The 13,648-nt window shown below is 44.7% G+C and overlaps 1 protein-coding gene across 1 annotated transcript in view; it reads left to right on the forward strand.

Annotated features, from left to right (window-relative positions):
- The window catches only part of EHD4 (EH domain containing 4), a 122,235-nt gene that overhangs the window by 102,073 nt on the left and 6,514 nt on the right, over nucleotides 1-13,648 (forward strand). The window contains exon 5 of the mRNA XM_007935289.2: nucleotides 5,803-5,967. Coding sequence (XP_007933480.1) covers nucleotides 5,803-5,967 — 165 coding nt within the window. The remainder of the gene's footprint in view (nucleotides 1-5,802; nucleotides 5,968-13,648) is intronic.

Here is a 13,648-nt window from a genome sequence, read left to right on the forward strand (position 1 = left end):
CACACACATTGCTGTCGAGTTGGATCCAACTCATAGCGACCCATCCTTGGGGTCTCAGGCAGTATCACTACGGAAGTAGATTGCTTAATCTTCCCTCTGAGGAGTGGCTGGTGGGTTTGAACCACCAGCCTTCTGGTTAGCAGTCAGATGCCTTAGGCACTACGCCACCAGAGCTCATATATATATATGTGTGTGTATGTATGTGTATATATATATATACACACACACACGTATATATGTATGTATATACATATATACGCATATATGTGTGTGTGTATATATATATATATACACACACATATATATACATACATACATACATACATACACACACACATGCACACACATGCACACACACACACATCCCCACACACACACACAACTCTATTTCAAAGAACAGGAAACCTTTAGAGTTGGTTTTTTTGGTTAACCTCAAAGTCACTTCTTATGATATTGGTTATCCTTTGAGGACTATATACAATCTAAGACTCCAGCCAAGGTCCAATCGATTCTTTAAGCTATTTTGGGAAAGCCAAAAAAACAGGTTTGGAAAATATAATTTCATTTTATTCAGCTCCAATTTAAATAGCAAAATTAAAGAAATTAGGCTCATACAAATCCCCAAAAATAGTGTTTTTTGAGATAAATGAACAGAAATAGAACCTGAGGCGAGTTTACTATCAGACCTCATGCTTTATAAACATGTTGCCTAAGAATAGGATCACACCCAGTTGGAGGTCTTTGCTCAACCAGAAATGAGCTACTGTTTGAGGAAGGAACAACAAAAGCTGAGAATGAACGAAATGGAGAGGTCAGTGATCTTCGGGGTTCACTCTTTCTGTGGAATTAGTTTCGTCTTCCAAATGTATTCTTCTCTTAGTCGTGTGTAATGTACAGAGCCTGGCTAGCCTGCCTGTTTTCAATGTCGAGTTTCTCTTGTAGTGACATTAGAGGTTTTGAAGTTAACTAAATGGATCCTCACTAAGGTGTGGGAGAACCATTCTAGAATGGGTAATAATTATCACCTTCTAATGCCTAGTCCTCCATGGAATTTTTAAAAATAGCTCAATTGGCAGCCCTGTACTGCTATGAATGTGTGTGCAGTGCTTTAGCCCATATATGGAAGCCTGTCTCTTTGATGACTGATTGGGCCCCCTCAGGTCCCCTTGAAGGCTGCTCAGAATCAAGTGTGCCACCAGCAGTGCTGGCTTTGATCTGAACCAAGTAACATACCCCAGCTCGAGTAGGGGTGAATCAACTGTTCTTCTCTGCCTTTTACAGGCTCACATTCTTACAACGCATGGGTTTACCTTTCAGTTCTCTAGTTTATTAACAGAATTGTTTATATCATCATAAACTCACATTTATAATGTGCTGATCCCCTGGTTTAAATGCTCAATGCAAGTTTCCAGCTGGGCCTACAAAGGCACAGGTCTCCATGGGTTGTGTGCAGCTGGAAGTCAAGTGTTGCACAATCCCAGCCTTACTTCCCCCAAACTGCCTCCTAATAGCCAAATTTAATCATGAACCTTTCCATTCCTCCTGACTACAGGCAGTGGGTAGCTTCTGCACTCGCTGGCTGGGATTGCCCTCCAAGACTAGAGTGAAGTACTACTCTACAAATTATGAGATTGATGCCAGAGTATATAAGTAAAATGTGTCTAAATTCATACACATTTAAAAGAGGAGGACATTCCTTTCTACTTTTTGAATTGCCAGCCCAGAGGAAAATTTTCATTCAATATTTATGTCTCTTTCCAGTGGACAAGAGCCCTGGATGCAGTGGCTAAGAGTTTGGCCATTGATTGAAAGGTCCACCAGCCACTCTGCTGGAGAATGATGTGGCAGTCTGCTTCTTGTAAAGATTATAGTCTTGAAAACCCTATGGGACAGTTCTACTCAGTCCTACAGGGTTGCTATGAGTCAAAATCAACTCAATGACAGTGGGTTTGGTTTTGGTTTGGCCCCAGTGAACAAAGTGCAATACCTGATCCCTTTTTATTCTCATAATAACAACCCTGTTGTAATGTCCAGTTTGAGGATGAGAATACTGAGATATGTGGGTGGGGAAGCTTTGAATGACTCGCCTCAAGTTGCTCATCAAGTAGGCAGTCTTGGCAGGACCTGAACCAGGTCTTCTAATACTAGATCTCATCCTTCCCTCCCTCTTTCTCCTCCTCCTCCTCACTTCCCCCCTTCCTTCTTTTCTGCTTTCTCTACCTTCTTCTCTTTCCTATTCTATTTTCAGCTACTTTTTTCTCATTATAAAGAACAAAGTTTCAGGCTGCTTCTACTTCCTTCCTTGAGAACCCTTGCCAGGTGTGGCTCTTTGTCCAGCCTTTATTTAGAGAGACAGAAATGACACAGAAGGGCAGGAGTGAATGGATTTCAGCCATTTGCACTGTCTCTTCTGTTCACCAAGTATTCTTCAAAAAGTATAGAGTACTATGCTTGGGAGCTCTGGTAGTGTAGTGCCTAAGGCATTTGCCTGCTAACCAGAAGGCTGGCGATTCAAACCCACCAGCCACATCTTGGAAGGAAGATAGGGCAATCTACTTCCATAGTGATATTGCCTTGGAAATTCAAGGAGGGGACACTGTGAGTCAGATCTGACACTACGGCAGTGAGTTTGGTTGTTTTTTGTTTTTTGTTTTTTTTTTTCTTTTTTTAATCCTTGTCAGAAGATTTCGATCTTTGCCCACATTCCTATTTGGTGTTCCTAATGTTTGTCTGCCATATGTAGCTTTTTTTTTTTTTTTTTTTTTTAATGTATGAGGAGAGAGAGAGTAAATGGCCTTTCCAAGGCTTCCAGGTGAATTGAGAACAATCAGAAGACAAGCTGTCATTCTGTAGCCATCAAAACAAAATCACTGCCATCAAGTCTCTTCCAATTCATAGTGACATAGGGACAGAGTTGAACTGCTCCATAGGGCTTCCAACACTGTCATCTTTATAGGAGCAGACTGCCACATCTCTCTCCCACAGAGCAGCTGGTAAGTTCAAACTGCTAACCTTTTGGTTTGCAGCTGTGTGTTTTAATCACTGTGCTACCAGGGCTCCTTTTTGTTCTGTGGAACACAGTTCATTTTGAATTCTAGATTTTCAACAGCCACGGTAAAGCAACTAATTCTTTGGGGACAGGATGAGACAATGGAAGACTCGTGCCAGCTCCACAGCTCTAACTGGCTGTATGACCTTGAGTAGTCATATGAACTTCCTAGAATGTGGTGTTAAATTAGATTTATGAGATCCTTTCCAGATTCAATGCTCCATGATTCTATGAATAAGAACTTAGTTTATGACTTGATAAACTTCTTAAAGGCAGAGGTCATGCTTGGAGTCTGAGCCTGGGTTGTCTTAGATAAGGAGAGGGGCAGCCCTGCAGAGGCAGCACAGCAGGAGACCCTCATAAAACAGGCTATTGGAACTTCCTGGAAGTGGAGATTGAGACCAAGAGCTGCCAGTGGGATGAGCAGGTCACCTAAGGGTCATGATTCAGGTAGTGCCAGGCAAGTGAAGAGAGGAGGAAGTTGAGGCCCAGCATGAGATTTATCCACAAGGTATCTCAGACATGGGTGGCCTAATGTCCAAGGCTCATTGTCCAACAACCTCAGTCATCATCCACTAAGCACCACGAGGCCTAAGAAGAGGGAACAGGTCAGTGGGTAGAGAGCTGTGGCAGGTGTGCCTCACCTGCAGTTCTGTCCAGGTAAGTTATGCTATAGGCCACCAGGCAGGTTCAGGAGCAAGGCACCAGTCCTAGGGGGCCTGGATGGCAGTCAGTCATATTGAGGAACAGGGACCTGGCAGCTCAGAGGTACCATACATACCTGGAAGGTGGCAAAGGAGTTTCAGGGAGCCCGGCAGGGGCTGGCAGATGCTCCAGCTCTGAGATCTGGATGGGAGACTGAGCAGCCATGGGGGCTTCCTGCTGCAGTTGGGGCTTACTCCAGAGCAGGGCCATAGTGGAAAGATATCCACAGGCCCAGTCCAATGGTTCCAGAAAGGTGAAGGCTGAGGAAATGTTGTAAGGACAGCTGGTTCTCCCAATTGAGTGTGGCCACCCCTCCAAGTCTTTCAGTGAGATGCAAGGCCCTTCTTCACCCCACCCCAAAATCAAGTCAGGCATTCACTGTCCAAGGCAAAGAAATTGCTAGTCTTATCCTCAAGAATGCAGTTAAAGCTTTTAAGGATAAGAGCAGGCTGAGCCAAACTTAGGTTTCTCTAGCTATCTCAGAGAATCTTGTAAATGTTTTAAGTTGCTTTAACTTGAAAAATAAGTAAATAAACAAATTTACCGGTGACAGGTTTAGATTTCTCTCTCCAGATTTACGCTTTTAGCAATAGCCCAGCAGTCCAATGTGCCAATGTTTATTTCTCTGTTAAAAGACCCTTCCTTACATGGATGGAAAAGTTAACATTGTCTGGTCCAAGCATGTCAGCTTTTGTATTTATGTGTTCAAATCTTAGCAAAGTATTTCTGACTGTGCCTTCCGCCAAGCTATGGAATGGAACTGCTTACCTCCTTTATTTAATTTCTACTCTTCCACAAGATTATAGTAGAAGTCTGTTCTCTTTAATAGGATTTTCCATAGCTACATAGTCATTTTCTTTTTGTAATCACTGCTCTGTTTTTCATCTTATTTTTGTTATTTACTCGACTCCTCAGTTACTATGTAGAATTCCAAATAGACAAAGAGAACTTTTATAATGCACATTTATTAAGACCCTAAAGTGGGAAATCAGTGGAAGAGTGGCTATGTTAAGGAAGGGTGTGTGACAAGTGCTGACAGAGCCCTCCCAACAGGATTCACACACACACACACACACACACACACACACACACACACACCATGGGTAACTGGCCCAGGCCTGTTACCCTCCAGGGTAATAGGGTGATCAGGGTGGTGGGTCTCCCTTCTCCCAGGGAGGGAAGGGCTGCTACCCCATTGTCCTACCACTGGTCCCAGGCAAAAATGACTTTGGTGCCACCTGCAGAGATCTTGCAGTGGAAAATGTCCACAGGGAGGTTTTGAGGATCCTCATGTCATTATTCACAAGGCATAGATTTCCATGTAGATCAGCATTTACATCAGCCTTCAATTTCATTTCCTGGTGATCCTGGGCATCAGCCCCAGCCCCAGCTTTTTCTTAGGGATTCTCATTAATTACAGATCTAACATCTCTCCCACCCATACCCCTCACTTCCTACATAGACATCCAAATAGCCATTCAAGGCACAACTGAACTGAACCAGAGGCCAAGGATTCCTAGAACAATTTCCTGTCTAGGTAACCTTCCCTCTCAACAGTTCTAAAGAAGCTTCTACCCAATTAGTTACTGTCTAAAATTAATATCTAGCCTAGTTCATTTGTGCTCAGTTATAATTGAGATCATTAAGCTGTAGACATTTGTTGTTGATTTGTGACTTAGGAGCCAACATGTGTTATAGAGTAGAACTGCTCCATAGAGTTTTCTTTATAGAAGCACATCACCAGATCTTTTCTTCCACAGTGCCGCTGAGTGGGTTTGAACTACCAACCTTTGGGTTATCAGCCAAGTGCAAACTGTTTGTACCACCTAGGGACCTTTAAGCTATAGACATTTGGACAGTTCTTACTGAGGGCTGGAATGAACATCTGGAAAAGTGAATTCTCACTGGAGAATTTCTGTAGGCTTTGAGGACCATTGTTCTGTGTGGTCACCGATCAGTGTTATCATGCATGTAAGACAGACCCTTATTTGTTCTTTCTCTAGCACAGTTATAAATGGCCTAACTTCACCTGCCATATGCCCCTTCAGGTCCATGCCTACATCATCAGTTACCTGAAGAAGGAGATGCCAAGTGTATTTGGAAAGGAAAACAAGAAGAGAGAGCTTATCAGCAGGTTACCAGAAATCTACATTCAGCTGCAGCGAGAATACCAGATTTCTGCAGGGGATTTTCCCGAGGTCAAGATCATGCAGGTACTGGAGCCCATTACAATGTCAGGGGATGGGAAGGGATGGGAACGCAATGCCACATTATCCAGCTAGTTTCTAGGGATGTATGACAGTTTCATGGTTTAGAATCAAGGAGAATGCAACAAATCCATCCTCCTAATGATGATCCACCAGCCACTCCTCGGAAGGAAGGTTGGGCAATCCTACTTCCATAGTGATACTGCCTCGGAAACCCAAGGAGGGGTCGCTATGAGTCGGGGCCGACTCGACGGCACATAACAACAACAACAACAATGATGATCCAGGGAGCTCTGGTAGCATAATGCGTAAGGCACTTGACTGCTAACCAGAAGGCTGGTGGTTCAAACCTACCAGCCACTTCTCAGAAGGAAGATGGGGCAATCTACTTCCGTAGTGATACTGCCTCGGAAACCCAAGGAGGGGTTGCTATGAGTCGGGTCTGACTCAACAGCACATAACAACAACAACAACAATGATGATGATCCATGCTGATACACTCTTGTGAATAAAATGAAAATTGCCTGCCTCCCAAACTTTTAAACAAAAAAGAACACATAATCATAGGAGGAAATTAAATGTGTGTCTGGTTGCCTCCATGAGCAACTGCCTCCTTTGCCATGAGACCAGAAGAACTGGATGGTGCTTGGCTACCATTGCTGAACATTTTGCTCAAAGATTCTATAGAAGAATCCTGATCAAAAGGGAAGAAAATGTGGACCAAAATTTATAATTCTCAATGTAATCCAGACTTTCTGGATCCATAAGGCTGGATGAACCCTCAAAACTTTTGCTCTGAGATAATCTTTAAACCAGAACTATCTCCTAACGTCTCGCTTGAACCAAAAAATAGCTTATCTTAATTAGTAAATTATGTCTACTTTAAACATTGTGCTCTTTTTAAAAAGTATCTATGTGAGGTCAAATTGACAATGACAACTAGAAAGATTAGATGGGAAGCTTAGTTTAAGATAATGGTGTTGAAATAATTTGGAAAAGATTTTGGAAAAGGAGTATTAGGATGGTAGTACAACTTGAAGAATGCAATCAGTGTCACTGAAATCGTACCTGTTGAAATTGTGTATCTTTGATTGTGTACACTTTCATCAAGATAAAGAGCTTTTAAACAAAAAGGAACACATAGCCAAAGGTAGATTAAGCTCACATGAAAAAAACCAGATAAGCAGCCTTCTTAGATCATCCATATTCAAGGACGTTACTTTGATATTCAGGTGATACTTGTTTGTCGGAATCCCAGAACTTAAGGAGATCAGGGTGAGAGTGACCTTCAGGTCACCTGCACCATCCTCCTAGAGCTCGAGCCTTGCCCTGCCCTGGTGGGACTGTACTCAGGCAGCATTAATACCATAGGCTCAAGGGTCCAATCAGAGGTATGGGACTCTGTACTCACAGCTGAACTTCATCCTGTGCTCATTAGGATTTTTGCTTAAAGATTGGCATTGGGCAGCCGTGAGCCTGATTTCAGGGCTTCTCTAGATGTATCCGAGCAGCCCCTGCTGAGCCAGGGTGGGTGCTGTCTTTAGCCACTGACCTGGCCAGTGTAGCCACTGCCCTGCAGTGGTGTTAGGATGACCATGCTGATGCTGGCCAGGTCATCTGAGCGAGACCAACTCACCTGGCTTCTGTGTCTATAGTCCTCACAGAGCCAGACAGGCCACCTTCTCATCTAATGTAAGGACCTATCCTCACTGGACGCCATGGTCTTTTGTGCAAAGTGAGAGACACAAACTCAGATGCCTGCAGAGAACATGAAGGAGGGAAGCAAGACAGGTGGATAAGAAATTCTGCCACCCTTTCTGACCAGATAACCTTCTGTCTAGGTAACCTTCCCTCCCAACAGTTCTAAAGAACTGGTTTTCCCACATTTGATAGAGATGTGGGTTCTGAGAAATCAGACTCCACAAGGAGGAAAAGAGCTCTGCAAATGCAGTGGGAATTTGTTGGGCCCCATAAGGGGCTGACCTGGGCAGGTTAGAGGATGTGTGCCCCACCTCAGTGGGGAACCCCATCCAGCCCAGAGCATCACTGCTCTATGGAACATGAGCCTGGATTGTTCCAGAGAATCTAGAAATGGGTTTGTCTATAAAAATTATCTAGTTTTCCAATTTTGGCTCTCATTTTCCAAAAAATACCAAGTAGGCCAAACAAAATGTACTGCATGGTGGCTTTATCCTGGAGACCACCCATCACTGCCTCTCCTGAGCCTGAGAGAGAGACAGCACTACAGTCATAATGTGCCTGGGGGACTGGGACTTTGTGCTCCTTTTGTTCCTAGGAGAGGAGCATGAGGAAGTGGGTTAGGGGAGAGCTCAAAGAAGGGAAGGGTGAAAGAGGAGGAGGATACAAGGAGGAAGAAAGACCAGACAGGGAGGGAAGAGTCACTGGGCAGCAGGAGGGGACACTTTGATCCTGAGCTGTTTATTTTTAATGTAAACTTTATATTAAAACTTTATTTACTATGAAGTTTACACATCAACATACGAGTGGCTTACTCTTAACATTTGAATGACAGCTCTTTACAGCTGGGTTGAGGGTAGATGCATCTGGTATATGTGATCTGGTCAGAAATGATTTGGCTGTCTTAAAAATACAGAAGCATCTTTTCCATTCCAGAAATGAAATAGGTATCCCTCGGAAGGAAGATGGGGCAATCTACTCCCATAGTGATACTGCCTAGGAAACCCAAGGAGGGGTCGCTATGAGTCAGGGCCGACTCGACGGCACATAACAACAACAACAACACACTCACAGAATGAATTGGTATATTTCTGGTCACAAGGATGGCTAATTTGAGGTTAACCATGGCTTCTTGCAATAGTCTCCTGCAGTGGTTTTCCCCTACACACCTTTGGGTTAGGCTCAGCACCCCATGACCAAACTTTAGGACAGGAAGTTTTCTGACATACTTAAGGAACATAGGGCATGATTATATCTACTCCTCACTTAGCAACTTGTTTAGGTTCCAAAGACCAGGTCATTATGCAAAAATCAGTGTTATGGGAAAATGGAAGGTGATCACATCAGATCACAAAACGGAGGATGCCTACATCATTACATAACTGCCAAACCACTGAGAATGTTGGCCCGGCCAAGATGACACATAACCTTAATCACCACAGCCAGTGGTACTCTTGCCTTGCACCTTGGCATCCATTATTGCCAGATGTACATCATTAATGCACAAAATCATCAGATAGTAGATTTTTCACTATTGTCATAAATGTGAAATACTGGATAACAAGATAGTCAATAAGTGAGTAGGAGGTGTATTTGTGGAGGGAAATACTGACTTAAATATTTGTGAACGATTCTTGACATGAATGAAAGTTACAAAGACATACACAGCCTGTGCTCTGGCTTAATGGCTCTCTGGCTCATTAACATAATCAAGAGATACAAGGTGTTGCTTCTGAGACCCAGAGGTACCCCCTGAGCCCATCAGGGGGCCACTGCCAACCTCCTTGTCAGGGCCTCTCTGCCCATCTCTAGTTGAACTCTAGTAACATAGGGAGCAGCCTCTGGGACCAGAGCAGTTCATGAAACAGTTAACCTGGCCCTGGCCATGTCAGAGGACACTCAGGCCAAAGAAGGAAACCATGGTGCCCTCTCAACTCAGACAAGGCCCATTTAGTTGGAGGATACAAGAAGGGCCTAAACCTTTGTTGAGAACCCTTGGGGGTCAGGCCCCACACCAGGTGCCTTAACACCTCCAATGAACACCTGAGTGCTCTAGGATTGGGAGTGAGAAGTCCCACTTGACAGTGCCCCATTCATTTGTCTTCATTTATTCATTTATTCAAGAACTATTAGTTAAGCATACTATGGCCAGGCACTTAGATCCCTAGAATAAATCAATAAACAAAATTGCCAAAAATAAGAATCCCTGCCCTTGAGGAGCTTACACTTTGCTATAGTCTTTGCCTATATGGCTATCACTGGCAATGAAACTTTTGGCAGCAAATCCCATTGTTGGGACACATGCTTCTTGTTACAATGTAAACGCTATTGTGCAGCAGTGTAATTCATTAACTTCAGGTGCTGCTGTGTGTCTCACTCTCTCCTAAGGCTGAAACCCATGAGGTCTGTCCTGTTTATGCCAGATCCCCAGCATCTAGCATGTAGTAGCAGGTTCTCAATAAACATGTGTGGAATGAAATAACAAGTTATATATGCTCATATCATAGCAGGCTCTAGAGTAGTGATTGTCTTCACCTGGGAGTTAAGAGATCTCTTTCAGTCACAGTTTACTGTGAGACACCAGCCTAGTCCTGGTCACACTGCCAGTTCCTTCAGAGAATCCTCAGGAAATGAGGCAGACCTGGAGCCCACCCGGGGTACCCTAGGCAGAACCAGCCATAGCTCATTGTCTGGCTCAGTGCCATCTAATACGTTGTGCTGGTTACTGTTGCCCAGGAAACTGGGTGGGTCGTGGGTGTGAGCTAGTGTCTGCTGTGAAGGTCTAACATCCTTTACAACCTCATGTGGACTGTGTCTGGGAAAATGGCAGGGAACATGAGCTAAGAGCCTGAAGGTTCAGGCCCTTCTTGTATCCTAAGATTGCAGGGTCTATTACCTCTGTACCTCTTAGCTCTGTGAACATGAGCTAAGAGATGAGTGTATTGTGATTTTTGCATGCATTGCAGTCTCCAGGAGCTCACAAATGCCAGCTTAAAGTCTCTGTTCTCCCTGTTCTCTCCTGGACCAAGCTGGTCAGTAGTGACTCTTGGGTAAGGCCAGGAGAGGAGGCAGTAGCAACAGCTGAATGTGTATTTGGAAAGCTTTTGCCCAGTGCTGGGAGAGGCCTATGATCGGGTCCAGGTCATGAAGCTTCTTGGGTATGACCTGTACCTTTGGGGAGGAAATCTGATTACCACAGGGATGTGTCAGTACTGCAGAATGAGGAACCAAAACTGAACCAAACTCACTGTCATTGAGTTGGATCCGACTCATAGCAACCTCTCCTTGAGTTTCCGGGGTGGTATCTCTACAATAGTAGACCACCCAATCGAGAGAGCACTGGAAATACCACCCTTGCAACTGACTCAGCATTCCTCCTACTCGGAGGAGAATTTGGACCCAACAGCTGATGAGTTGGCAGCACTTCTTCAACAGCAGAGGGCAGCAAAGCCAGCCCCATCTCCTCCGAATCCTCTGGTTGCTTGAAAACCGCTTCTGGGGAATATTGGGAGTGAGTGGGCGAGGGACCTTTGCCTCTTGGGAGGGAGCAATTCCAGGAGACCTGTCTTAGTGACTCTGATGGATAAGATTGTTGGTGAGTTGTTGTTGTTGTTGTTGTTATGTGCCGTCGAGTCGGCCCCAACTCATAGCGACCCCTCCTTGGGTTTCTGAGGCAGTATCACTACGGAAGTAGGATTGCCCAACCTTCCTTCCGAGGAGTGGCTGGTGTGTTTGAACCGCCAGCCATCTGGTTAGCAGGCAAGTGTCTTAGCCACTATGCTACCAGAGCTCCTTTAAATTCTCTAGTATGTATTCATCTCAGTAAAGAGACTTCTTTTCTGGGCCTACCCTAGTCACAAGTTGGTATTATAGAATTGAATTATGTCCCCCCAGAATATGTGTTAGAATCCTAACCTGTATACCTGTGGAGAGGCACCCTAGTGGCACAGTGGTTAAAGTGCTCTACTGCTAACTAAAAGGTCTGCAGTTCAAACCCATCCGCTGCTCCCTGGGAGAAAGATGTGGCAGTCTACTTCCACAAAGACTTACAGCCTTGGAAACTTTGGGGGGGGGCGGGGGGGCAGGTAGCAGTTCTGCTCTATCCTATGACAGAGTCGCTATGTGTCGGAATCGACTCAATGGCAGCAAATTTGGGTTATTTATTTTTGGTTTAGCAAATGGTGGGAGTCCCTCGTTGGTGCAAAGGTTTAATGCACTCAGCTGCTAACTGAGAAGTGGGGAGTTCAAATCCACTCGGAGGTACCTCGGAAGAAAGGTCTGGTGGTCTACTTTTGAAAAAATCAGGCATTAAAAAGCCTGTGGAGCACAGTTCTACTCTGGGCTGAGTAGAGTGAGGTCACTATGAATCAGAATTGACTCAACAGCAAATGATTAGCCAATAGCGACTCTGTCATAGGATAGACAGTGTGCTGGGGTCCTATTCGGGAACAGGGTTTTCTTTGTTACATTAAAGAGGCCGTATCAATGTAGGGCATGTCTTAAACCTAATGATTTTTGAGATATAAAAATTGCTGCTTAGATACAGAGAGAAGCAAGCAAAAATAGGGAAAGATATATGCCACATGGAGATCGCCAGGGAACTAAGAAATGAGCTAAAAGAGACAAGGACCTTCTCCCAGAGCCAACAGAGGACGCCCTCATCTAGGGCAGGTGCCCTCAATCCAGACATCTTGCCTCCTGTATTGTGAGGACCCAAGGACGGGTCTCTATGAGTCAGATCTGACTCGACGGCAGTGAGTTTTTAGTTTTATATTATGAGGAAATACATTTCTGTGTACCCAAGCCACCCACTTGCGGTATTTCCGATATAGCAGCACTAAGAAACCAAGACAGCAGAGGTGGCAGTGGTTTAACTTATACCCCATACTCCCTGATCCGGCCTGTGTTCATGGGGACCTCAGGGATAAGAGTGCAGGGTCTATTACCTCTGTGCCCTCAGGGGCAGAATGGCTGCTGCTGCTGCTGCTTGTCCACCTCTGCAAATATGTGGCCATTTCCCACTGCTGGTTTTCCAGAGATTTGCCATGGAATCCACATCCCCTGCAGGCCGATGGAAAGTTTGGGCGGACCGCCCTCATTTGTCCACTTGGCCAGACACTGGGGCTCTGTGTGTGCTCAGAGCTGAGGCTCATTCATGAGGAAATGGGGTAGGTGTTTGTGCACCCAGGGGAATCCAAACTTGTTTACCACAGAAGTGCTCAGATTTTTGTGTAGGATCCCTGCTCCTCCGCCTTGCTTGGCTTGCTTTCTTTAATGCTCTTGGTTGACTGATACTTGGCTGCAGGAGCCCAAAGTGCTGGTTGCATCGTTTGGTGCTAATGTTAGGGGTGATGTTTCCGGTGACTGTGATCTGGACTGTGGATAGACACAGAAACTCGAATGTGCACCACCCCACAGCTCCAAGCTGAGCTTGGAGGCAGGGCCACATGTGGACATTCAGCCCTGCCCAGCATAGTTGACAGCCACAGAGCTTACTATCTGAGAAGAGTTTCAGAGGCCCCCTTTAGAACTTTGTCAGTCTGCTTAACTTTCAACCCCATCTACTCTACCATCTAAAGCTCATGACTCCAATTCCAAATGACAGCACAGAATTCTGCCACTCCATCCTCGAGACCACAGTTTTGACTCTCCATTAGAAACAACCTCAGTGTCCAACTATGGGGGACAGAAGGCATGAATAATGGCCTAGCTGTACAGTTTAACATGCAATTATTAAGAAAAGATTGTATATAAAAATTATCTATTGTTCTACCTCTCTCTCTATGTGGACTCTAGCATGGTTTCTGCTCTTACGTAATTTAATAGGCTGCTTAAAGGCAGAAAACAATCTTTTAATTCAAAAAGAAAGCATTATATAAAAATCAATATAATGTTGTTGTTGTTGTTGTTAAGTGCCGTCGAGTCGTTTCCGACTCATAGCGACCCCATGCACAGCAGAACGAAACACTGCCCGATCCCGCACCAGCCC

Source organism: Orycteropus afer, unplaced genomic scaffold (genome assembly GCF_000298275.1).
Source record: "Orycteropus afer afer isolate SDZICR_OR568_19922 unplaced genomic scaffold, OryAfe1.0 scaffold00026, whole genome shotgun sequence".
Lineage (NCBI taxonomy): Eukaryota > Metazoa > Chordata > Mammalia > Tubulidentata > Orycteropodidae > Orycteropus > Orycteropus afer.